General features: G+C 35.5%; 2 protein-coding genes and 2 pseudogenes across 6 annotated transcripts; 3 read left to right on the forward strand and 1 right to left on the reverse strand.

Annotated features, from left to right (window-relative positions):
• The first annotated feature begins 547 nt into the window (after positions 1–547).
• Positions 548–6,004, forward strand: LOC125201675 (uncharacterized). Of its 2 annotated transcripts, none has more exons than XM_048099886.2 (7): positions 548–1,124; positions 1,593–1,781; positions 1,875–1,973; positions 3,178–3,309; positions 3,381–3,518; positions 4,019–4,249; positions 5,360–6,004. In XM_048099886.2, the coding sequence occupies exons 1-7, from the start codon at positions 675–677 to the stop codon at positions 5,696–5,698; spliced, it is 1,578 nt and encodes a 525-aa protein (XP_047955843.1). In that variant the 5' UTR covers positions 548–674; the 3' UTR covers positions 5,699–6,004. The 2 variants fall into 2 exon arrangements, with proteins under 2 accessions (XP_047955843.1, XP_047955842.1); XM_048099885.2 differs by having other exon boundaries at positions 554–1,124; positions 5,354–6,004.
• A 3,168-nt stretch (positions 6,005–9,172) lies between these two features.
• LOC125202281 (uncharacterized) lies at positions 9,173–13,402 on the forward strand. The gene is made up of 7 exons (XM_048100656.2): positions 9,173–9,575; positions 9,662–9,744; positions 9,955–9,963; positions 10,060–10,148; positions 10,409–10,533; positions 11,512–11,588; positions 12,577–13,402. The coding sequence occupies exons 1-7, from the start codon at positions 9,376–9,378 to the stop codon at positions 13,155–13,157; spliced, it is 1,164 nt and encodes a 387-aa protein (XP_047956613.1). The 5' UTR covers positions 9,173–9,375; the 3' UTR covers positions 13,158–13,402.
• Positions 13,403–13,896: 494 nt separating this feature from the next.
• LOC125202280 (ETHYLENE INSENSITIVE 3-like 1 protein pseudogene) lies at positions 13,897–16,848 on the reverse strand (annotated as a pseudogene). Of its 3 annotated transcripts, none has more exons than XR_016134983.1 (2): positions 16,671–16,848; positions 13,897–16,152 (listed from the first exon to the last, which is right to left on the reverse strand). The product of XR_016134983.1 is annotated as an ETHYLENE INSENSITIVE 3-like 1 protein pseudogene, transcript variant X1 (transcript). The 3 variants fall into 3 exon arrangements; XR_016134984.1 differs by having other exon boundaries at positions 16,658–16,848; XR_016134985.1 differs by lacking the exon at positions 16,671–16,848 and adding an exon at positions 16,574–16,598.
• A 7,670-nt stretch (positions 16,849–24,518) lies between these two features.
• LOC148931517 (secreted RxLR effector protein 161 pseudogene) lies at positions 24,519–25,204 on the forward strand (annotated as a pseudogene).
• Positions 25,205–26,481: the final 1,277 nt, after the last annotated feature.

The raw sequence follows: 26,481 nt of genomic DNA on the forward strand, positions 1-26,481 counted from the left end.
GGCGACGGCGACGGCGATGAGGAGTAGAGAGTGGCAGGGCTCGTGTGTTGAAGCCCTTTTTTTTTAAAAAAAAAAACATGTATTTTTTTAAAAAAAAAATCTTTGTACTTTTTTTTAAATGGAATGGATTAATTTTCCCGTATATGTGTCGTAAATTTAATTCCGTATTTTAATCGTAATTTTAATTCCGTAAATGTAGTATATTTTGAATTATTTTTATTGCGGCTGGCCTATGGCTGACCTAAATCTGATGTGGCAGGTGGATTTTTTAGTGTTGCTGACGTGGCAGGGGAAAGAATGACTGGCCTATTGCTGGCCTAAGCACCATTGCAGATGCACTAAGACCTATATACCATTTATAGTAAGAGTGAATCAAGACTTTTATTTAAGGACGGGTAGAAATGAAAAAACAAGATTTATAGATAGAGGTGGTACAGTTTAATCTAATATAACGATGAAAGCAATATGAAAGCAACCGCATTTCATATTTCAAACCTAAAATCCAAAATGTCTAAAAACATGGAGTTATTAAATTATTCATCATATAATGATCCCTTTCTGGACTGCACACACAATTAATTGAAGAGGCGGATTAAACAAAACAAATCCAAAATTGATCACTTGAAAGATACATTTCTTCATTTGTATTTCCCACAGATTTAATTAATCAATTAATGGCCACCTCCTCCTTCAAATCCACTTCCAGAAGAGGCGCAGCCACAGAACCCAAAGCCCCGCCGCCATCCGCCGCTTCTCGGCGCCGTTCCCACAGCGTCACTCCTGTTTCTCGGCGGACCCACGCCCCCTTTGACGACAATCCTTCTATTTCAACCGATTTTTCCAACAGCAGAGATAACCCCCTTTTCTGGACCAGATCTTCTTCGCCGCCAGATAAAGACGAAAGCGGAAGGATCTTTGAGATTGCTGCCACTAGTAATAAACTATCATCGAAATTGGATGCAAAAAGCTTAGTAAACGGCAATGGTGGTGGTGGTAATTCTTCTGGTGAGCAGCGGGGGCGCTCTGTTACCCGCAGTCATAGCCATAACAACGGGATCGGCCGCAGTTTGTCGAGGACTCGAGGGCGGTCCATCTCTGCAGCTTCTCGTAGCGGAGCTTACGAGGTAGAGTTTTAGAAAGATATTGTTTCAATGTTTTTATTCGTTGCTTTAATTTCACCTACTATAGCTCGAACACGATGGAGTGGATGTAATTGATTTTGAAAGGATTTGAGTTTGAGATTTTATTGAACAATGAAGCCCTAATTAAATCCTAATCGTAGTTAGTAAATCCTAACTAGGGATTATTAGAGTTATAAAACCTCGGAGATTACTAAACCTTGATTGGTAACCCCATTTGGAGTGAATGCACTGTGCATCCAGATGTACACTTTGTAATGATAAATTTAGACTTTTGTGTAATGATACATATGGTTGTTGAGAGTAATCCACTCAATAATCCAAGTGTAATGCAAATAGATGGTTAATGATATTAAAGCTTTCATTGTAGTTTTGGAGCGTAACTAACCAAAAGTTCGAATGTTTTCCTCGCACTAATTGATATGCATATTGCCATGTCTTCTTTTGTGACAGAGTGAAAAAGAGCAGGGTTGTCTCACGACTCCAATTTCTCGAAGCAGGCATGAGGCAAAGAGGACTAGTGATCCTATAAGTAGAACTAATTCAGTAAGAAATAGGGTAAGTAACCCAGTGCCAGCTAAACATGCTGGAGTGAGAACGGCCAGGAATCAAGCAAAAGAGTGGTCTGAAGACGACTCTGCTGTGAGTGTGACTTGTTCATTATATTTGACTGACTACTCATAGTTTTGAGGTTGCAATGACTATATGTAATACCATGGTCAACATGCTCTCCAGTGTAGTTTGCAGATATCAAATTTGGAAGATAGTATTTCAGTTGGTTCCTTATCAGAAGCTGAAGAGAAAACCATTAGAACTGCATTTGAAGAGCTGAATGTAAGTTCTGATTGTCTTCTCCGATTATTTGTGATTACTTCAGCAATAAAGTGATGACTTATTAAATTTTGTTTTTTACCTCTTTCTCAAAATGGCCATAAATTAGAGTAATTTTGATGGGGGGAGAAATGGGAAGGGACATGCCATGTAGTGAAAAATGAAGCTGTGTGATATGTGCTTTATACGGAAAGACAAAGCTGTTTGATTTATGGGTGGGACAAGCTAAATACAACAGCCAATGAACTTGGGATCTTGAGATTTTATCGTTTTACTGCCTAGAATACTGGTACTCCATGGATGAATATTAATTCCCTGTCATAAAATCTTATTGATCGCTATGTAGTGAGTCGGGACCTATGACTGAGTTAATAGCTGTATATTTAATGCATGCCAGTTCTATAACTGTAAAGTTGAGCTGATTTTATTGAGAGCTAAAATTTAGTAGCTTGCCTCTTGAGAAAAGTACCATGGATGGGTAAATTGTCAATATGGGGAGATTATGTTTTCAAGTCTTCAATGCTGGATGGGTAAATTGCCAACATCTACAGCGGATATTTCATTTGCTGGACTTGCTTCCAACCTTTTTATTTGGAGACAGGGAGTAAATCAATAAGGCTTTTGCGGACTCTTGAAATAGCACACATATAATGTTTATTAGGAATTTTATCAAAATCATGATGTTCTGGAAAAATCACCTTTACACAATCAGAGCATAAATTTGTCCTCTCATTATCCCTTAAGAGTACTAAATGTAACCCTTAGGAATTTGGTTACTTGACTGATCGATATAAAACTGCTATGGCCATACATCTACGTTGCCTACGTCCACGGCAACAATACCATCGGTAGGAAGCTTTACTGCAGTCGGAATTATGTACTTTTATTTCTCTTTCATATATCATTTTCCATTTATGAGTGTTTCCGTGTGCGTATTGAAATGCTGTTACCCATCGTTTGCTTAAATCATGTATATTGCATAGAGTGCAAATTGAGTGATTTATATGTTTGCTCGATTACTTGTGTTAGAGAGATCTTGTTGATGTACAAAAGGCATGTGAAGCTTGAAGTCCAAAAATTTAGCTAAGCATTAAGGCTTGCCTATAGGAGCTATATGAATAATTACTAGGTTTGCATTATGTGCGTAGGTTAGCCCCATCTTTTTGATAGAGTGATTTTGTGCTCTTATTTTGTTATTTGATATCAGGTTTTTCGAAGAAATAATGCGAATCAGGCTGCAGCTACTAATGTTCCTGATATGCCCTCGAATCTAGTAAACCCTGAGTCTGTTGAGTTAATTTCGGACATCAGAAGGGAATATGCCATAAAATTGGAAGAGGTGACAGTTAGCTAATTTGTAGAGGATTATCCTCACTTGTGTCACAAGACTTATTAAGTACATTGTTGCAGTCGGAAGAACGTGCCAGAGAACTTCGAGCAGATCTTGCTATTGAAGAGCAACGTGGGCAAGAGCTGGATAGAATACTTAAGGAGATGCTTCCTGATAGAAAGACTTCTGATATGCAGAGATCTCGTCGAGGAAGAAAAGTAGTGTTTTCTGTTTCCATTTCTTTGTTTTTGTGCATATATTGTCTGAATTGATCTTTAATTTCTTAATACTAACCATCCATCATCCTTCCAAAAGCTTACTTGCGCACATCATATACTGACATACATTTGTCTTCATTCTTGGATTTCTCCAATCCTGCCCCTTTCATTTGGATATAAAAAAGGAAGACTACGGTTATAGTTTTACCTAGAACATATCTGTTATATTTTCATTTTTAGTTAATCCAATATTTATTTGAACTTCCTACCACCATGAGGGACTTCTGCAATTCTCCATAAGTGCTAACGTCTAACAGCAGATGCTTAATGTTGTGTCCTGTCATCTATGGTTGGTAATAAGATTTTTGTCTGTAATTCATCTAAGCATCAGAACTTCCTTTGATGGTGTAGATATCCTTTCATAGAGTGGTAGATTATGCATGTATACAATCTTTATAAATTTTCCAGCTGGAGATGACATCAACTTTTTCTGGTGTTAGGCAAGCAATGAAAGGAAACGGATGTCAAACCGCCTTACTGAAGAAGCCATGGCATATTTTGACGAATGTGTGTCCTTGTCCACCTTTGATAGTTCTGACTTCTCTGCTTCAGAAGATCCAGCCTACAGTTTAGTTGGAGCTGCTGGACCTGTAGGCACTTCATCTCTGGCAAATGGAAATCCAAGCACCTTATGCTGCTATGATCAAGGGAGTCTTGTTGACCACAAACAGGTTCCTGTCTTTACTGAAGAATAGTTGTTAAAGTTATCAATCTGTCATAGTTGATAGTTCACGATCAGTTGGCATGACAAGTCAAGTGTATGCAATTTTCATAAACATCTAAATAAATGCACACCCATTATTTCTCTACAATATACTCCCTCCGTCCCATTACAAGTGACACATTTTTTTTCCACACATGTTTTAGGAAAATCATAATTAATAGTTAAAATGGAGAGAAAGAAAGTAAAAGAGAGAATAATGTAGATGAGACACTTCTCTACATTATTCTCTTTTTTACATTATTTTCTCTTCACTTCGACTATTTATTAGTATGATTTTCCCAAAACTTGTGCAAAGAAATGTGTCACTTGTAATGGGACAAAGGGCGTATGATGCATGTTACAAAAATAAAAACCAAAATATACATTCCACAAGTTTGCTGTCATCTACTCTTTAAGGCCAGCTCTTTAGTCCCTTCCGTTGTCCATGCTTTGTTTTGTCATTTTCCAAATCTTTATAAGCAGCTATGTGTGGGCCTGCAAGAGATGGTAGAAATTAAGAAATCAAGACATTGCCCAACTCCTCAAAATTGGGGATTTTTTTGTAAATTTTTCCTTATCGTTAAGGTGCTCATACAGTATACGAGTTACGTATGTCCTTTTTTGTCCCTTGGTCATAGCCCAATTGCTACTGAAAAAAAAATCGACAACTTAAGAATCCTATTTCTGAATCCAATAATTCCTTTCCCCGGACATGAGGTTTTGTTAATTTTTTTGGCTAATATATTTCTTGACATTTCCTTGTCACTTCCAAATACTGTATGCATTTGTATGCTAGAGTTATGTTTCAGCATCACTTCCTAGTATTATTGCTATAGATGTTATTATCTATCATGTTCTCCCGAAGAGAAACAAGAAAAAAAAATTGCCACTTCCCACCATGCCTTCATCATTGATTAATTAATCCATTTGAATATTTTTCCCATTTGAATGTTTTATCGTGTTTGATTGTCATCTCCAAACTAGCTAGTTTTGATCAGTTGAGATATTTCAATCAAACCACCAGTCTCTCAGTCTCTGAGATTTCCTATTGATTTCATTATATGGTGATTAGGTGCAGCTCAAACCTTGTGAGGATTCTAAGCCAACCGGCAACAGCGGCAACACTGGTCCAGGGAGCAGTCAACTTTATGAATTCTCTTTTGCTGATAAAAGGGTGGACGATGTCAGACCTCAAGAAGATATTAGGAGTTATATCAAGAATTTTGAGAGAGAAACTAAAAAAGACATTGATTTGGAGGCTTCCATTTCATACTATGATGCTGAAGAATACAGCATAGGAGGTCAGCTTGAGGACGTGCTATTTGACAGGGTGCTATATCACCGCAGAATAGAGTCGGGTGGTTTACTTTTATGTGGTGGCGCAATCTCGTGTCTTCCCTTTGCTTCAACTATGTGACAAGTGTGTTTTCTTCTGGTCTGCCATCTACAGTTGCAATTAGCATGATGCCGTCGTCTCTGTGAATTTGCAGCTGTGCAATTTTTTGTCTTGTATAGTCTTGTAAGAAGTATGTATATGTATGTGATACAATAGAGGTTGTATATCTTTCTCAGTGAATGAGGGAGCTCATCTCAGAATGAGTGATGCTTGAAGGATTATAACTAGGAGTAGTACCTTTTAATTTGATGTGTGCTAACTCCAAAAATATTGAGTATTGTTTTCTTCAATGTTGAATGTATGAAGATTTCTTTTACTTACTATAAACATGTTACATGAGGTCATGCCTGATTTTTTAATACTAGACCATTTGAATGAAATATTGTTGCTAGGCACTCAGTATTATTTATAGAGTTGGTCAAGGTTGGAGTGTTTCCACCCTTGTATCTCTGTTCAGTTACAAGGAAAAAGATTAGGGAAGTTTCAATTTTCTATTGTTGGTAAAAATATTATTTTCCAAATTAAAGTGTTTATTAGTTCTACTTATGTTTCCAAATTCCCGTTTAATTTGTCGAATAGGGTCATGTGTGAAAAAAGATTTGATTTTGCACAGAATGTATGTAAATCGTGTGGTTTCTAAAAATGTACTTACACAAAAATGAAGGTGATGAGGAAGTACCTATTTTGTATTAACACATTTTTCGTGTTTATTATGTGCAATAGTCAATCATAAGTGATTTCAGGATTGATATTGCTTGAAATAATCATAAGTGAGGTGATGTGACATATTTGGATTCTGGTTTAATCCAAATACCAATACTAACTCAAACCATGGTCTTATTTATAAAAGTAACATTGGTCAAAAGTGAATATTATTATAAATAAAATGATCGTTCATACTTCATAGGAGCAGATGCATTATTGTTTTTTGATAGGAGTTGTATTCTCTAAATTTCATATTCAAAATTTTAAAAGGAAAATTTTCCTGTATTATGTTTTGATGATAGGGACTTTGCATAATGATTTACAAAAAAAAATTATATACTACTCAATAACATTATAATAATAAAAATGGATATTTTGAAAAAAAAACTTGGTAGGGGCTTCAGCCTTGGGGCTCAAAGTGTGTCCAGCAATAATAATTATTATGAATAAAAATTACTGTACTATACTTATAAACAACAAGTGATTTACTTTATCTGCAAAAAAAGAGTCAGATTGGGCCGGGCAGCACTGTTCGTTTGGTAAACAATGTTGATACTCCTTCCGTCCACAAATAGGAGTCTATTTTTCCATTTTGGTCCGTCCACGAATAGGAGTCCCGGTTCATAATTATCATAAATGGTAAAGAGACTCCACATTCCACTAACTCATTCCACTCACATATCATTTAAAATTAATATATACAAGTGAGACATCTATTCCACTAACTTTCTTACACCCACTTTTCTTAACATTTCTTAAAACCCGTGCCGGATAGAAATGATACTTCTATCCGTGGACGAAGGGAGTATGGTTGTAACTGCAATATTTTTTAATGAAAGAGAATGACATAATTTATTGAAAGAAAAAGGAAATGAAGAAGGCTATGTTTTGAAAGCAGGAGAGGGAAAAAAATAATTTAATATATTTTTTTGGGAATTTTTATACATGTAAGGAATCTAAGTTAAATCCCCTTAGTTTTTTTTAAAACAAAAAAGAAAGAAAAAGAAAAAACAACTATGAACACAATTAATTGCGGCGGGTCTATTGGTACATGCAAAAATTACATAATACTATAAATAAGTCAAAATCCAAATGATTTTTGTATTATAATGTAAAATAATATTTAAAATGTGAAAAACAATACCATCCACGATTTGCTTCTATTGGTTAATTCTTGCAATTCCTGTTGGTTTTAAAAATTAAATAAATTAAATTGGAGTTAAACCTTTGTCTGATTAAAATTAAAGTCACATAATTGCTTTTTTCATTTTCAAGCACGAATTTAATGTCTGAATTCGAATTTTATTGAAGTACAACGGCAGAATGATGATCCTCTTACATTATTAAAAGAACATAAACATAAAAGGGGGAAAAAGATTTTGTTTATCAATATATAACTGACAAATTGATGCGAGACAAAATCGTGACACATGAAGTGGATGCACAGTGGTTTTTGACCTGTAAATTGACCAAACCATCGAGGGCATATTAGTCATTTGATTCACACTGTAATTTTGATTAATTAAGCTGTTAAGTACTAATATATAATCATCCATACATGCATCTCTAGCGACAAATATCTACTGACAAATTCACAGATCTCTTCTCCCCTTAACTAAACATTATTACTATATAGTATATTATTGAAATCTTATGGTTCATAATTAATCATAACAATTTTGAATAAATATGTATGTTTGTGTTTGGACCATGTAGGTGCAGAAACCCACAGAGGGGTATGATGCCAATTGGTAGCATGGCTGAGTGCTGAGGCCAAGTGTTGAAATTTTTTATTAACTATGGTTTACTTGACTCAACCACAAGGTTAAATTCTAACCATATTGCTTCTTCAATTACCTCTCTTTGGGATCATTGATTGCTACTAAATCTTAGTATTTGCTATTGGGTTTGTCTATTTTTATAGAGTGTAATTTCATGTTTTAATTGAAGGAATAGTAGTATATGGAAACTATATGGGACCATATTAAAAGATTATTGAATGTCACTTCATTTTTTCTCTTCATGCGTCTTAATATATGTACTAGAATAAAAAAATACTACAAAGTTATAAAAAAATCACAACAGTAATTTACTAATTTAAAACCGACCACAATCTCATGCTAATGAAATACCATAAGAATGAACCCCTACCCACACTATATGTATACATAAGTTCACGAAATATAATCATATCTTTCTAATTTAAATCTATTTATTAAAATTGGTCTTTATCTTTTTTTTTTCCTAATGAATTGTATCACATTCTTCACTAATAATTTCTTAACTATTTCTTCGCTTTGCTTTCTTAATTTACCAGGTTTACATTAAAACTTGTATTGTTGACTATTTTTCATACGAAGAGAGTATTAATTTCTTGAATTCAGATTTACTCTCCTTGCTCGACAGACTAAACTAAGATTTAAAAACTCGAGATAGTTGATGTGTGTATGTTAGCCTAGTGATAAAGTGGTTAAGACAAAGCCTCGATTTTGAGTCCACCGTGATGATGACGCCTTTCCGTTTTTGTTCATTTATCAATAAAAAATGGAGAAAACTTAATGAAGAATTCAGAAATTTGAATTTGATTAACTTGGTGATCTACACAAAGACGAAGATTCTGCTGAAAATACTTTAAATAGTGGGTAAGTGCAATTGATTTTTTTGCTAAAAACATAGACAATTAATTGAATTGAACCGCAGTAGTTTGGTGAGAATTTTCGTCTTCACAGACTTTATTTGTTTCAAATTCTCAGCCTATATTTGAAGAAGAGAGTGAGAGTTAATTTTGGCAAACCACTTTAGCTCACCAAAAAAGAAGCCTTTTTCCTCTCCTTTTAATTTCCCCTTTTGTTGTTCATTCCACACCAACCCACCCATCCTCACACACATTTCTTCACTCCCCCTCTCCCTCTCTCTCTCAATTCTTATAGAGAGAGATATAGAGAGAGAAAGTGAGAAAACCACACACAAAAACTTTAAAAAAAAAACAGAGGATGAAGAGAAAGTCATCTCCATCTTCGTGCTCCTCCTCTTCCTCTTCCTGCTGCATCGAATCGCCATCAATCGCCGCCGCGCCTCAATCGAAGCCCGACGCCAAGCCCAAGCCCAAGCGCGTCAGAGCGAAGAAGAATCAGAGCGAAAATTCCGCCACCTCTGCGAAATCGCGAAGCTCGATTTACAGAGGCGTCACCAGGTACTCATACACTGCCATCAACTTTCCAATTCATGCATGCATGCCGTTTCAATCGCTTCAATTCATCGATTCGTCTCCCGAATTAGGCATCGCTGGACTGGAAGATACGAAGCTCATCTCTGGGATAAGACTACTTGGAACAGCATCCAGAACAAGCGAGGAAGACAAAGTGATTATCTCTTTTTTTTCCTTTTTCCTTTTTCCTTTTAATTTAATCATTGATGGAAAAGCGAAATTTGGTGAAAGCAAGGAGATCTGAGATCGATCTTAGTTTAATTAATTACGCATTTAATTAATTAGTTAGTTAATTAAAGGAGGCTGACTGTGTTTTTATTCTTGGCGATGATCCGATTCATTTACGCATTTGCCGCTGCCGCAGTCTATTTAGGTAACCTCTCTTTTTGAAATAATTAATTCACGTTAATTGTGATTAATGTGTGCATGCAGAGAGCAATTTAATTGAATTATGATGCAATTAATGTAGGTGCTTATGATAATGAAGAAGATGCGGCTCGAACCTACGATCTAGCTGCACTTAAATACTGGGGCCCTTCCACCATCCTCAATTTTGCAGTAACTCTCTCTTTAATTACTCTGTTTAATTGCTTAATTGGATCTGCAATCTGTGATGGTGAATAGTAAATTAGGAGGGTTTATGCGAATTTGCTTTTGAGCAGCACGTGCGGTGTGCAGACAAAATGAGGAGAGTGGGAAAAGGGGATATTCAATTGAGAGTAGATTATGTGTTGAAAGTGAAGTTAGCAAACTAATTAAGACTATTAATAGTATGTTTGACTGATAATGAGGATTACTAATGCCACATGATTATGCAGGTGGAGGGCTACAACAATGATCTTGAAGAGATGCAAAAATTGACCAAGGAGGAGTATTTGGCTTCACTTCGGAGGCGGAGTAGCGGCTTCTCCAGAGGCGTCTCTAAATATCGCGGCGTCGCAAGGTACCAATTTATGATACATTGTGACATGTTATATTATAAAATTAATTGGTGATAGAAGAAGTGATACATGAAACTTATATAATGTGTGAGTATTTATTTTTCTTTCATTTGCCAACAAATCCAAACATAAATTGAATAGTGTAAAATAAATAGAGATTTGCAATTTTGCATTGGAGTCTCATTGAAGTACATAAAACGGTTTGAATTTTCTGTATTCTTAACAAAAAAATCAGTTTACTGGGGGCCCACGTTGTGTTTCATTCTTACATGATGTTTTAGTGGCAAAAAATGTGATTTCTATGTCGTCAAAGTCGCTTTTACATAAATATACTAAGGGAGGAATTATTTGCATGATTCTTCCTCTCCGACTAATTGGTCAAAATTCATAATTCAAATTTACTAATTTGTCACTGTTTATATCTTTGGATTTTTGGTTTTGACCCGTCAAAATTGATTTCATAAGTTATCTTTTTTTCTGATATTATTGGTCACTTTTTACTAATGCTATGTATGTGTAAAATAATTTTACTCATAAAAAATGTACTATAAAACTACAAAATCTGTTTTATAGTAATTCATTGAACTAATAGTATATTTTAAATCTAGGCAACTTCCATTTTTTGGAATTCGATATATTATACACTAAAATCAGTAACTGAATCTCATATCAAGAAGTTGACTTATTTTGCGTCCATGAGTCGTATATCTTTTTGATCCGTCATAAGTAGTTGAGATATCATATTGAATAGTTGACTTACTTTGCGTTCATGAGTCGTATTTCTTTTTGATCCGTCATAAGTAGTTGAGATATTTTTTTTTGTCAAAAACTTTATTCTCCTAATTAACTTTTTCTTCTTCTCTTATTTTTTTCACTTTAGTTTATTATCTGTGCACTTAACCTCTAAAAATAAAATAAAATAAAGAAAAAAAAACTCTGAAAATGAAATATTTGACTTTTATGAATTTGTATTTGGACAGGCACCATCACAATGGCCGGTGGGAGGCTAGAATTGGGCGCGTTTGTGGAAACAAGTATCTCTACTTAGGAACCTACAGTGAGTAACCCTCATCTCTTCAAAATCGATTTATTCTAAACAATTTGATTAACTATGTTTTTAGATTCTTAAAATATTAAAATAAATAGACGATAAGTATTACTCAGCGTGATGTAGTTACCAACCCCACCTGATTAGTTGCAGAGATCTGATATCGGAAATCCCCATCATCTTGTCGCTAAACAAATTAAAGTCATTTATAAAGGATTAAAAAGCTGACATGGCACATTGATGACTAGTTTTACTACTTAATTTATACTAGTATTAAGACAGTATCTGCAGACCTCACAAAGGAAACTTTGTTCTCCTTTATTAAACTCAGAAATATTCCCTTGGTGATGTGGGATGGGTTGGGGGTAGTATGACTAAGACTATGACTAGGAGGTTCCAATATTTTATAACTTAACAAGTTTGACTAGAAAGAAATTTTTATTTGGATGGATCTAAACTTACTAAATAAATATTCAGCCCTAAACCCAACCGTAAACCCACAATGTAGTTGAACTCCGTAAATACGAGTGTGAACAATCCAAGTACTCGCGCAACTAGAACAATTCCGAGCACACCTAAAAACTAGGGGAAATCTGAGTCGTTTCATGAATGGATAGTCCTCCGTCCACGAACAACCATGATTTACATGTTTAAATAACAGTATGCAATTATACCCTATTGCTAGTGGATATTCAACTAATGCAATGCCTATGAAAGTTGACAACTTGTTTGGAACTATCAAGTTCTAGTCAACCTCGTCCCATCTTCGTGGTCACTAACAACAGGGTAAAATGATTGCACCTTAATAATTGGAATTTCTTAGTGCTAAGAATTTGTTTATATAAACAAAATCCCACTTAAAAGTTGATGTATATCTTTCAGTGATAGATGTATGGATATGCTTCACTAACATGCTGCAAGAAGTGTCCCTTTCCTAGTCAATTTGACTAAAACGCTTTTTTACCACCGGCCTAGCTAATGATCCCATTTCGCGCAGGCACTCAAGAGGAAGCTGCAGCAGCATATGATATGGCAGCGATAGAGTTCAGAGGCCCGAATGCTGTAACAAATTTCGACGTAAGTAATTATGCGGATAAGTTGAAGAAATTCCTACCTGAGGTGCAAGTGGAAGAGGTCCATGTGAAGCAGGAAGCAAACTCAACTCCCCCCGACGAAGTACAAGCAGAGGAAAAACCTAACCCGGTTGCTGAAACAAGTAGCCCTAAGCCCGAACCCAAAGATTCCAACGAGTCAGAAGGCATGGTCACCATGGACCCAATCGATGAGCACGGGCACCCTTGGGACCTATGTCTAGATACTCTATTCAACATCCTCCCAATACCCGACATGCCTCTGGGGAAAGCCTCTGAGGTGTTCGACTACAAGGGCTTCGATGACGATATTGAGTGCATCTTCGATGAGCCATTGGATGATAACGAGATCCTCCAATATGGCAGCCAGATTGACGCAGCGGGCGCATTGGTATCTCAGGACGTGAAAGGGCGGGATGCCTCCACTTCGGCTTCACCTTCTTCATCGCCATTGTCTTCAGTCACATCTGCCTGCAGCAACATCTAATCTACCTTCAAGTTTTAAGATGTTTAGACCTTTTAAGTTACTGTAACTTTAGGTGAGGAAGCTAGCTGTAGATGATAAGAGTAAGATGCAGTGCTTCTGTTCAAGCTCAGATCTTTGGCTTGTTCATGGCCCCCTTTTTCCCCCTCCCTGAGATAAAGACTGTCTCAAGAGATAGCTCTGTTTATCAGTATGTAATTCTAGGATCTCTTTGTTCTTTCATAAAATGAATTCAGTGAGTTATTTTAGCTTCCTGTTTCGACACATAAATTTTTCCATAAATGACATTGACAGATAGTACTATAAGAAAACAAAGTGATGAAGTGACACATTCATAAATTTACACTCTTCAGCTTAGAACATAAACAATAAAGTAAAATATCTCATTCAGAGAAATGAAAAAAGCATGGCTGGTAATAATCTTATGTAGACCAAATCATGTAAAATTAGATATTGATATGCTACAAAGTCATACAACAAATGTGAAGTCTAGCTGATTTTGGGTACATTTAAGCAGGTAATGCTAACATTCAGCTCTTAGCTCGCTGTATCCACAAACGAGTTTGGAGGTCGAACGCGTATATGAACACCATCCACATTTCATAAAACTAATTAAGTAATCAACTTGAACAGGACATCAAGAAAACCTTGCATCCCCATTGTCTTGCTTTAATAGACAGATCTAAAGCTTCAACATTTGAGAGGCATAATCTACAATTTAGCACAGTGCAACAACAGAGCGTATGAGAAGCCGAGAAATAACTAACTCAGCTTAGGTGAAAGCATTATTATTTATAATAACAGGTAATGCCTTCTAGCATTTCAAAACCACAACACAAAGAAGAGCGTGGGAGGTGCTGCCCGACTAAGCACCTCCAAACGAAACAGTCTAATAAGCTAAAGTTGCAATACATAGTAAACGCACTCAGATTAAGCTGGCAGCAATATCTACAATTATGCATATATTTCACCAATTTAAGCAAACCTAACAGACGATAGTTCTGAAGATCTCTTAGCAAGGTGCTCGGATGGGATCACTCCTGTCTTAAATGTACCACAGAGGAACTTCATGCTTTGGGAATGGATCCACAGAGAAGTCACCGGGTGCAAAATCGAATGGTGAGTCAAGTCTGAAGTCAGCAAAATTCTCCCCTACATCACCATTGTAAGAGGAGTTGTACGATGATCTGCACTGCTCATACTGGAATTCTGTTGACATATAAGTAGTGTTGCTTAATGGCACACTGGTTTGTTGAAATGTACCGGCATGCGACAAAGCACCCTGTCTGAAAAAGTCGCCACCCTGTTCAAGCTGACTGGCTGATTGCTGAGGGTTCTGCCCCATGAGAATGTTCAAATTCTCGGAATCAAAGCTATTGTTTCCCTGAAGATTGTTGTCATACATTGACATTAGCCCACTAATCAGTTTCTGATCATCTTCGGGAATCCCCAGTTCAGAAACATTTACACAAGCCGGTGCATTAGGATTGGAAGACTTGGTTTCAATGGAAGGAGCCAGGCACACAGCTTGTTTCTCGTCGTTGGTCTGATAGTTTGGTGCAGAAGAACTGAATCTGAATTGGCAGTTATTCTGGTGATTGTTCCTCCATGCTTGGTCATTAAATCCCATGAGCTTATCACTGTGGGGGCACTGAGGAAACTCACAGGTATATACCCTCTCACTCTTGTGCTCTTCAACAGAAACCTGTTTCCTTTTCATGGTGTAATCTACATCTACATCGAAGATCTCTCCCTTGACAGGAGCTAGGGGAAGTACCATAGGGTTATTTTTATTTCCAGAAACCTTGAAGTTGAACACATTCCTATCCAGTGGCTTGCAGTCGACTGCAATGTTGGCATCATCTTCTACTCCGTCCACATCATAGTCACTAGTATCATTGACCGAATATGATCCGCTCTCAGCATAGGATGATGATGGTGGATAGCTATCAGGATATAGTTTTCTAGACAAAGCCTCTTCCTGGTTAATTATAGACAGCCAAGTCGCACTCTCTTTTGCCGTCATCTTGTCCTGTAAACACTTAGACTGGCGGACAAGCTTGTGTATCTTGGCGATATCAGGAAATATGTGTTTGATCACGGAGGTCAGGACGCCAACCTTCCATGCCTTCTTCAGATCGTGGGGCTTCTTATACGGAGGAGGTCCTTGATCCTTGGGCAAACCCAACTCTGGCCACCAATCTTCTGTCCCAGAAGGCCACCAAGGAGGCGAGACACCCTTTTCCAGCGGGAAGCGCCTCTGCGGGGGATTACAGTGCTGCATCAGAGCCGAAAGCAGAGATCCAAGCGTAGTGTCCTGCAGCTCCTGAAGAGTCTGAGGAGTCGATGCCACCACACTCGAAGCCTCAGTTTTCCCAGGGATCGAATGCTCTGTCTGATACTTAGCAATTGCTGCAGGGCCATTCCGGTCGAATCTGACTTTCTCCTTCCACCATGCACGGAGATTATCAGACGCTCCTGTCACAGGTTTCCCTTTCTCAGGAATGATTCCATACACGAAACCTTGAGCTTTGCAGACCTCCATCATCTTCAGCATATACTTCAAGATGCCATCTTGGGCACGGGACATCTTCTTCCTCCGTGCTTGCTCTTGAGACTGGCGCTGCTTGGCACCGTCATCAACCTTGTCCTTGCTCTTCTTCTGATCCTTGAGCCGCTTCAAGAGCATCCGGTCCCTCCACATCCTCTTCTCCAGCTCATCAAGATCCATCTCCTCGTCACTGTAGTCTCCGTCCACCTCTCCCACCGGTTCGAGTTCCTGGGAGCCCTTCAATTCTCCAGGAGGACTAGTCAGAAAATCAAGATTATCACAAAACCCCATCTCCTCAAAAATTCCCATTTAGCTGACAAGTCCAACGAATCCAAGAACACCACTTCTCTCGATCGACCTCTTAATTCTTTTCACGCCTCGATGATACCCTAAACCCCACTCGATCGACTTCTGGGATCAGGTGAAATTTAAAGGGAAATTCCAAATCTGATCCAAGAAACAATGAAACAACAAATCGAACATCAACCAAACAGATCCAGTTAATATCAAAACCAGATGCATCTAAAGCACAATTTATTACGCTACAAATAGTAACCCAATAACCCTAAACTGCAAAAGTACAAGAACAGGTCACAGATTCTTTAATCCTACACATATGACAAATCTAACCAAAATTCTTGATTACGAACACCGTGATCTTCAAAAACCTTAACAGAATCTGTGATCTAATAGGTTCCTCTGAGCAAGATCAGATTTTTACCAGAGTCTAAAACACAAAATGAAAAACAGAACACAGAAAGTAACACATGATCACTAAGCTCTGCAAAAGTAACACAATAAAGATCAATCACTTCACGCGTAAAACCCAGCTCACAAAATTTGACTCTCAACTATTCCAAGACTTGACCTTTACACAGTTGATGTTGATGCAGAAATCAATTAAAATAATTAGAACTTTGATTCTTAGAAACAAACAGAGATAGATTCATACAAAGGAAAGTTACCAATTTACGTTCTACTTTTCTGATCAGGTGCTGAGGACCCAATCTAGCTTTTTTCTAGATCAGATAACTAGATAAGGATGAGTTAGGAGAGAGAGAGAAGAGAGCATGTGGGGAGTTTTTGGTGGGTTTCGCCTTTTTGTAAGAGTTGAAAAAGCAGGTGAAGAGAGAAGTATAGAAGCTGCGAAGAAATGGGAAATGGTAGTAAATGCTACTTATGCGAATTAAATCTAATTTTTCCTTTTCGGATAAAGTATAACTAATTTAACCATGGTTGATACTATAAGCAAAATCGTGGTTGACTAGTATGTGGCGAAACGTTTATTTACTTAATTAAATTTGGTTGTGAATCATTACTTAGAATCTTAGATAAATGTTTACATTATTTTTACTAATGTAATATTCCCTTTCTTTGTTATTATAAGTGAGATATTTTCATTTTAAACAAAAAATCATTTTTCTTATTATATTTTTTCTGTTTAAAATCATCTACCTTACTATACTTTTTCACCTAATATACCTTTTTTCATTCCTCTATTTTATTCATCTCATACTTTCCTCTTTCCACTTTAACTCTTTAAATACCAATTTCTTAAATTTTGTGCCAAAAGAAGTGGCTCGCTTATGACGGGACGTAGAGAGTATATTTTTTGGTGTTGCGATATGTTATGTGAGATTAATATACTTCATCAGGGTATATTATATGTTTACATTAGGCTGTGATACATAATGTAGGCAACTACTCCCTTCGTCCCATTAAATATGCAACATTTGCTTTACGGCACAAGATTTTATATAATGTTGTTTTGTGAATTAATGAAGAGAGAGTAAAGTAAGAGAGAACAAAAAGTAGAGAGGGTATTGTTTCCATTTTTAGAAACGTTTCATTTTTAATAGGACAAACCAAAAAGGAAAACGTTTCATTTCTAATGGAACAGAGGGAGTATTTACATTATTTTCTATTAATGTGCTACTTAAGTGAGAATTGACATTTGCTAGCTATATGGGTACTATACCTTAGCCTCAAGGATAAGTTAACACCAGGGAGAATGGGAAGTATATACTCAAGGTTACTAGGTTAGACTACACTCTAGCCCCATAGACTGCTAAATCCTTGTGGAATGGATTAAACTTCCAGCCCTTAGTGAACTAATTAAAATGTACATTACTCATAAGAGTCATATACATTAAACGTCTATATTTGTACATTAGGTTTTGTACGAATTCTATCAAAATGAACTCAAACATGAACATTGATGTTTAGGTTTGTACTATGCCCTAATCCCATGAAATCTAAGTTGAGGCCATTAGGGGTCCTTACGGGAAGTTGTGGGTAATATACCATAACCCAATGGATAAGCTAACTTTAGGGGAATGGCTTTAACTACTTGCCTTTAGTCAACGTTATTTTACTGAGTCAATACTACACCCTAACTCCATGGATTACTTAACCTTGAGGAATGGATTTAACTTCTAGCCCTTAGGGAACCCTAGGAAAAATGCATACAAAACAATAATTGATCTGCATCATGACATAAGGTTGATCTACATTGAACTACTAAATTTGCACATTAATTACTTCAAACTTTCGAGTTTTCCATTACTCGTGTTCTACATTACACAAACACAAATTGTACATTATAAACAAGAACACATACTGTACAAACTGTGAAATTCGTTTGAATTCATACATAAAATAAAAATTGCGATAAAACAACACTAATGGATCAATATATTACTATGTATTATATATTGGGGTTATGAATAATGGAATTATAGTTACGATTAATGGATGTATAAATGAGAAATACAAAGTTAGAAAAAATCAAATGAAGGTATAAGTATTGTATGCATATAAAAATATGATAATACATTTTCCACTCAATTATGATATACAATAAAGGTTTTATATTAATTAATGAAAATGAATCATTTAAATATCGTGTGCAAATGGTAGCATGCGATTATTTACGGGTGCATAATTTCCAAACTTGTAGGGAGAGAATATCATGTAATGCAAATAATCGTTTAAATTAAATCTTTCAAATCTGCCTTTTTGATTTTGTAGGGATATTAGGCCCTAATATCATGGAACTTTCAAAAAGTTGGATTTTTTCTATGAATTTTAAACTTGACAAATAATATCATGAACTTTATGTAAGTTTGTTATTTTCCCACCGGCGAATAAATTATGACAAATAATATCATGATATGCATTTCTTTCGTAATTTCTTAACAACAATTTCGAGAGCTTCAAGTTCTTAAATATTTGATGATAGTTTTTCTTGAAGTACACCCTCCAAAATTGTTCTTCAATCCAATAATATAGCTGAAATTTTTCGTTCGTGGAAAATAACAAACTCGGGTAAAGTTTGTGATATTATTTTCCGAATTAAAAGTTCGTGGGAAAAACTCAACTTTTTGAAAGTTTCATAATATTAGGGTGCAATATCCTTTTTTTATTAATTTTTCAGCAATGGCATGAGATTAGTTTTTTTGTTTTCCATATATTTAGGGTTATGATATGAATACACGTATAGATGTATTCATGTCAATATGCTAAATATTGTCAAACCACAAACCAATCTTAGTCCTTCGATTTTGTCTATCTAATGTACTGTATTTTGCCACGTGGATTTGCTGGAAATTGTTTTTAAAAAAAAGGGCATACATGGGGGATTACATATTGGACGGTTATGTGCATGTCCCTTAAATCTCTCTTTCTTTAATCTATAACGTGATTTTATTTTTAATTAACTTCAAGATTAGTTACCTTAATTAATTTATTCACGTCATTTTATATATTTCAAATACATAAAATTCTTTCATTTAACAATTCTTATTGTATAAAAATGAATTCTACACACTTATACTACTGATATTTTATACTAGTATATTTGTATTCCAATCCGACATCTATAATTTTTATGTTGTTTTTTGTGTATATAATGTAAATCTTGCGTTTGAATAATGTAGATAACACGTTGTTATTTTGGCATGGACAACTCGTACACTTATACTGATTCTAATGTACGAATATAGTCATTTAATGTATATGTCTATTACTGAAGTAATGTAAATTTTTATTTGTTCGCTAAAGGTCGGAAGTTAAATCCATTCCTCAATTGCTCGAACTTAGTTCCAATTCCCTAGGGTTAAGCTATCCCTTGGGCTGGGTATAGTACCAATTCAGACGTCAAAGTTCGTGTTTGACTTACTGTTCATTGTATTTGTACTGATTCTAATGTATGAATATAGTCGTTTAATGTATGTCTTTTAATGTGTAATGTAGATTTTTATTTGTTCGATAAGGGCCAAAAGTTAAATCTATTCCCCAAGGATTTAGCAATCTATGGGGCTAGAGTGTATTACCGACTCATTAACACAACGTTCACTTATGGCATGGAGTTAGAGTCATTCCCTATGGTGTAACATATTCACTAGACTAGGGTATAGTACCCACAACTTCATGTAGGTAAGCCCCGTGGCCCGAATTTAGTTCCCATCTCCTAGGGTTAAGCTATCCCTAGGTCTAGGGTATAGTACCAACCCAGACATCAAAACTCGTGTTTGACTTAATGTTTGTCGAATTCTTACTGATTGTAATGTACAAATATAGTCGTTTTATGTATATATCTCTTACATTATTTTGTGTGTTGTATATGTTATAATATTATCGCATATGATATTGTGCAATTCTACATTACTAATTACTAAAAATTTACATTACAGTGGTGTATATTTACATTACCAAAATATTGGGGCACTGATAGGGACCTGATATTCTATTTTATTCCGGAAGGGAGCTGATATTCTCTCCGTATATTTATTTAGTTTATTTATGTTTTAGTATTATTTAGTTATTATGATTTTACTTACTTTCCAAGTGGTTAGGATTTGATTTGCTTTTGATTTGTTTTCCTAGTTTATATAGATCTTTTTGTACCACACATATTATAAATGTGTGCAGTCTTTTATTATTATTAAACAGAATGAATTAAATTATAATATTTATCATTCTCTCAAACACGGTTTCTCCCTCTTGAAGAAAACCGATATCTCCCTCAATCTCTCTCAAATTCACGCCAATCACCCTTTTCATCAAGATAGGCAATTAAAGCCTATCAAATTGGTGCTTTCATTAGGTTCTCATCCTCCTATTGATTTCTACCACCATGTCCGTCTTGCTGTCAAACTCTTCTCCTCGGTTTTCTGGTGTTAACCCCGTGAGATGGATTTTGGATGTTCAGGAGTATTTTGACTATCATTTGTTTTCTGATACTGATCGTTTGTTTTTTGTGAGGTTATTTTTTGACCATCCAGCATCTGTATGGTTCCACGAGTATCGACGCTCGAATCCTAATTGCTCATGGCAAGAATTTCTGGATGTTGTTTATCATAACTTTGATGAGGATGCCATTTACTTCGCCGAAACGAATAAACTTCTCAACAAAATTTCGGAGGCAGTTGCATATTTAGCAAAAAAGGAAGCCATGGCTAAAAAGGAGGTCACATTTGATTCTGTCGTCGAGACTATTGCAAAAAATGACAATGTGTCAACAACAAATGTCAAGTCTGATCCCATCATCGACGAGACGGAAAAAGATGACGATGAATCGCCTCAAGCGTTGGATGAGGCAATGGCTTTGGTGGAAACCAAATGTCCTCCACAATCTCATAGCCCAAAACTCAATGTTGTCATCATTGGTTATGTCACTGAAATCGCTGAAGAGATTTCATGCCCTCAGACAGTTTCTCCATCATTCGTTGAGGTCACAAGCGATACAATTTTATTTGAAGATCTAAACAAAGACAACGAGATGGAAGATTATTTTTCCGACTTCCACCTTGAGGGCAAGGTGGTTTTCAACGGTGGGGGAGTTGATAGGGACCTGATATTCTATTTTATTCCGGAAGGGAGCTGATATTCTCTTTGTATATTTATTTAGTTTATTTATGTTTTAGTATTATTTAGTTATTATGATTTTATTTACTTTCCATATTGGTTAGGATTTGATTTGCTTTTGATTTGTTTTCCTAGTTTATAGAGATCTTTTTGTACCACACATATTATAAATATGTGTGGAGTCTTTTATTATTATCAAGCAGAATGAATTAAATTATACTCCCTCTGTCCCCCATTAAGAGTCACATTTTTCCATTTCGGTCCGTCCCCAATTAAGAGTCACACTTCATTTTTACCATAAATAGTAAGTAGGTCCCACATTCCACTAACTCAATTCACTCACATTTTATTATAAAACCAATATAAAAAAATGGGTCACACATCCCACTAACTTTTTCAACCAACTTTTCTTTACATTTCTTAAAACCCGTGTCGGTCAAAGAGTGACTCCTAATAGGGGATGGAGGGAGTAATATTTATCATTCTCTCAAACACGGTTTCTCTCTCTTGGAGAAAACCGATATCTCCCTCAATCTCTCTCAAATTCACGCCAATCACCCTTTTCTTCAAGATAGGCAATTAAAGCCTATCAGACACCAACATATGTATGTGCAATAATAATATATACAATTTACATCAAGTAATATAATGAGCGAACAAGAATTTCAGTTTGTGGGAAATAGATTGAAGAGCTTTGGTAAAATTCTAAAGATCATGACGTGGAGAAGCAGTAAGTCACTTTGATTCTTTGGAGAATCATCTAGGTATCGATTGCTCCCTGTAAAATTCATGTTTTAGGGTTTAATTATACATGTTACCTGATTTAATTCAAGTTCTTTACATGCAACATGTGATATTGCATGAATAGATATAGTTTGAATAATCACCTAAATTGATCATGTTATTTAATTTGTTTGAATTACAAAATCTTCCGCTGCAAACCCCATAAAAAAATCAGTCAAATTGTCACCTAATGCAAATTGGACTACATATATTAAAGTTTATTAATTCCTTATAATGTGGAAAAGTCTTATTGTTTGTTCTTAAACTTTTTGAAAATATTTCAAAAGAATAAGAAATAAGTATAAGTAATCACAATTTTCACTTTTATGATTGGTAGTATAACGCATTTCTGCTTCACAAGCCGTCATGTAACTCATGGACTAATGTATTGGGCTTGTACCCTGATCCATCTGTAATTTCTGTCACATTTAAAAATTTCAAGTATTTTCCTATAAGTAACTTTTTCACTTATAGAGAAACATGAAGTTCACTATTCCTTATAAATCTTTCTTTGTTCATATGTGGAATCTTATAGTTATTCACTTCTCTAAGTATCATTCTTCGAGTCAAAGAACATCGTAATGTGATGAAAATTGTGTTTAAAGTATGTGGTGAGCATTAACTAATTGAACTACCCATATTGTTTAATGTTATCTTCTCATCATCTTGTGATTAAATTGCACCAAAAAATTCTAAATCCAATATATATTTTTGTCTGGATAATTGACTTGTTGATATACAAGCTTCATTGTGTGTCCATCTGATGAGGTAGCTTCTATGAACTACATGTGTATTTATTTGTTATGCGAGGCTTGACAATATGACCTCATTAGTTTCACTAAATAAACTAAGAAGAGAAGTTCTATGTAGAGGTTGTTTAGTTTGCAAGATTATATCTCGTGATTAAATATGTATTATGTTTGGTTCATAAGATTGAATCTCACAATTCATTCCTAGATGGATAATCATGTGATAATTAGTTATAGTCACCTCCTATAAATAAAATAATCTCACAACTCAATCTTAGACTGAACCTCGTGATTATTTTATCTAACATACAGAACAACCACGTAGAGTTGAATAATTGTCTTCTGTTATAATAACGGTATATGTGTAAACGTGTGTGGACCAATCAAGCCATGCTCCCTCAGTCTAAATAATTATTTTCTACGGTTCATTGATGATTTATCAAGAAAAACATAGTTATATTTCTTGAAGAAGAAATCAGAACCATTTGACGCTTTCAAGAAGTTTAAGGTTTCCTTCGAGAAAAAAAGTGGTCCAGAACAAACAAGTCTACCTACATATTCTACATCAGTTGTTGGTGGCATGCCACCATCTTTCTTGAATGAATGAGCCACACAATGCACACGAAGATTGGGTGAAATGTATGACAACACCGAAAGGTTAGAAGAACTTACTTTATTTTGCTTATTTGCTGATTGTGAACCTATTTTTTTTTTTTTTAATAAACTCCTATATATAAAGGAGGAAATTACAACTGATGTCAAGATGGCTCGAACTCGACACCTCATACAATAATGTCTAAGCTCCTTGCTGATTGTGAACGAGTTAGCTTTGAAGAAGCGACAACAATTGGCGAGTCACAATGGATGAAGATATCAAAGCCATAGAGAAAAATGATACATGGGAGCTGGTGACACTACCAAAGAGATAATGGGTGTATAAAATCAAGAAGAATTTCAATGGTAAAGTAGAAAGATATAAAGTTAGACTGGTCGCAAAAGGATGTAGCCAAAGAGCTGGAATCGACTATGACAAGGTATTTGCTTCTGTCTCTCGCTTAGGAACTATTAGACTAATACTCTCTCTTGTGGCCTCAAATAGATGGAAGATTTATCAAATGGATGTGAATTCGACTTTCTTGAATGGATTTCTTGATAAAGAAGAGTGCCTCAAGCAACTTGATGGTTACGTGGTGAATGGTCAAGAAGATAAAATTTTAAAGTTGAAGAAAGCCTTGTACAGGCTAAAGCAATCACCAAGGGCATGGAATAGTAGGATCGACAAATATCTTGAAGATAACGGCTTCACCAAATGCTCACATGAGCATGCGCTCTATGCGAAAAAGTAAAGGAAATTATATCTTAAAAATGTGCTTGTATGTGGATGATCTTATTTTCACAGGAAACAATCCAAGCATGCTCGAGGAATTCAAGAAAGCCATGACCGAAGAATTCGAGATGGCAGACATTGGCTAATGGCTTATTATCTCGGAGTGGAAGTAAAGCAACTCAAAGATGGAGTATTCAACACATAAAAACACTACGCAAAGGAGATCATGAAGAAGTTCAAAATGGAGGATCGCAAACTAATCAACACATCGGTGGAATGCGGGTCAAGCTATCTAATAACGATAAAGATGAAAAGGCGGATCCAACATTATACAAGAGCTTGGTTGGAAGCCTATGGTACTTAACTTGTACAAGGTCGGATATATTGTACGCTATAGGGCTCGTAAGTCGCTACATGGAGAATCCAACCGCTACACACTTCAAGGCATCAAAGAGAATACTCCGATATCCCAAAGGTACGCTCGACTATAGCCTATTATATTCAGATACTAATGATTATAGACTTGTTGGCTACAGTGATAGTGATTCATTCGGAGACAACGATGACTAACAGAGTATAAGTGGATATGTATTCTACATGGGAACATTGTCTTCCCTTGGATGTCTAAGAAGTAGCCCAATGTCATATTATCAACATGCGAAGCTGAATATGTGGCCATCACCTTCAGTGCTTGTCATGCAATTTGACTCATAAGTTTATTATCGGAGCTTGGGTGACCACAAATGGAGACAACAACAACATGTGTGGATAACAAGTCGACAATTGCTATCCAAAAAATCCAATGTTTCACAACCAAAGCAAGCACATCGACACCCACTTCCACTACATCAGAGAATGTGTTGCAATAGGAGGTTCAGGTTGAGTACTTGAAATCGCAAGATCAAGTTGCAGATATTTTCACAAAGCTACTCAAGTCCGAAAACTTTATCAACTTCAGGTTCAGGACGTTGCTCGGAACGATAAATCAAGTTTAGGGAAGGGGGTGTTGGAATATAAATAAATATAAACTTGATTTTTGTAATAGACATATCTGGATATAAATACAAATATCTAGATACTCCCTCCGTATTAAAAAAATAGAAACATTTGAAACGGCACTGGTTTTAATGTACAATTGGTAAAGTAAGTGAGAAGAATTGGTAAAGTAAGAGAGAGGAAAAGAAAAATGAGTAAAGTAATAAAGAGGTAGAGAAAAAGTAGTGAAAGTAGAATTAATGGATTGTGAGGTCCATGTCCTAAAATAGAAATATTCTAAAGTTTCTATTTTTAAGGAACGGTCCAAATTGAAAATAGTTGTTATTTTTAAAAAACGGAGGGAGTATTATGCAATAGAATTCTCTATAATTAGGTGTTATAATATCTAGATATTTTTGGGATAATTATCTAGATATAGAATTCTCTAGAATATAGATATTATATAAGATAAATCTCTAGATTTTTATCTTAAATATTTAGAATATAAAAGAATGAAGTGGAGAATTTCAAAATAAGTTAGGATTAGCTATAAATTTGGAAGAGTTGTATCATTTTGTATAAGTTGAGAAGTTTGAGAATCAAGTGTTCTTTAGTTTTTTACATATCACCAACATCTCCTAAATCATTTGTCCTCTCAAATAATTATCTCAAACTAAATTATTCCTCCAATATATATCTTTATATTTCAACAACTTCCTCTTTATTAAATACTACTATAGTAATATAAATGGATAGGTAGATAGTTTTATATTTTTAGATATTGAACTTGATGCTTTTTCCTAGAGATGGCAAAAATTAGAGAGAAAAGAAAAAAGAAATCTCACAAGAAAGAAAATGTTATCCAAAATATTCCAGAGGAAGAGATACTCAATGTTGGAGAGGAATTCAGCGTTGATTCTAGCGACAGCTGATTCTAATGACGAAGACTTAGTAGTGCAGAACAGGGGTGCAAAATCAGAGAGAAAATGAAAAAAATAAATTTTACCGAGAAGAAAATGTCATCCAAAATCTTTCGAGACGAGAGAGATTGCCGATTTTGGAGAGGAATTTAGG

This window comes from Salvia hispanica, chromosome 2 (assembly GCF_029641045.1).
Source record: "Salvia hispanica isolate PSC_SH4W2 chromosome 2, Shi_PSC_v1, whole genome shotgun sequence".
NCBI lineage: Eukaryota > Viridiplantae > Streptophyta > Magnoliopsida > Lamiales > Lamiaceae > Salvia > Salvia hispanica.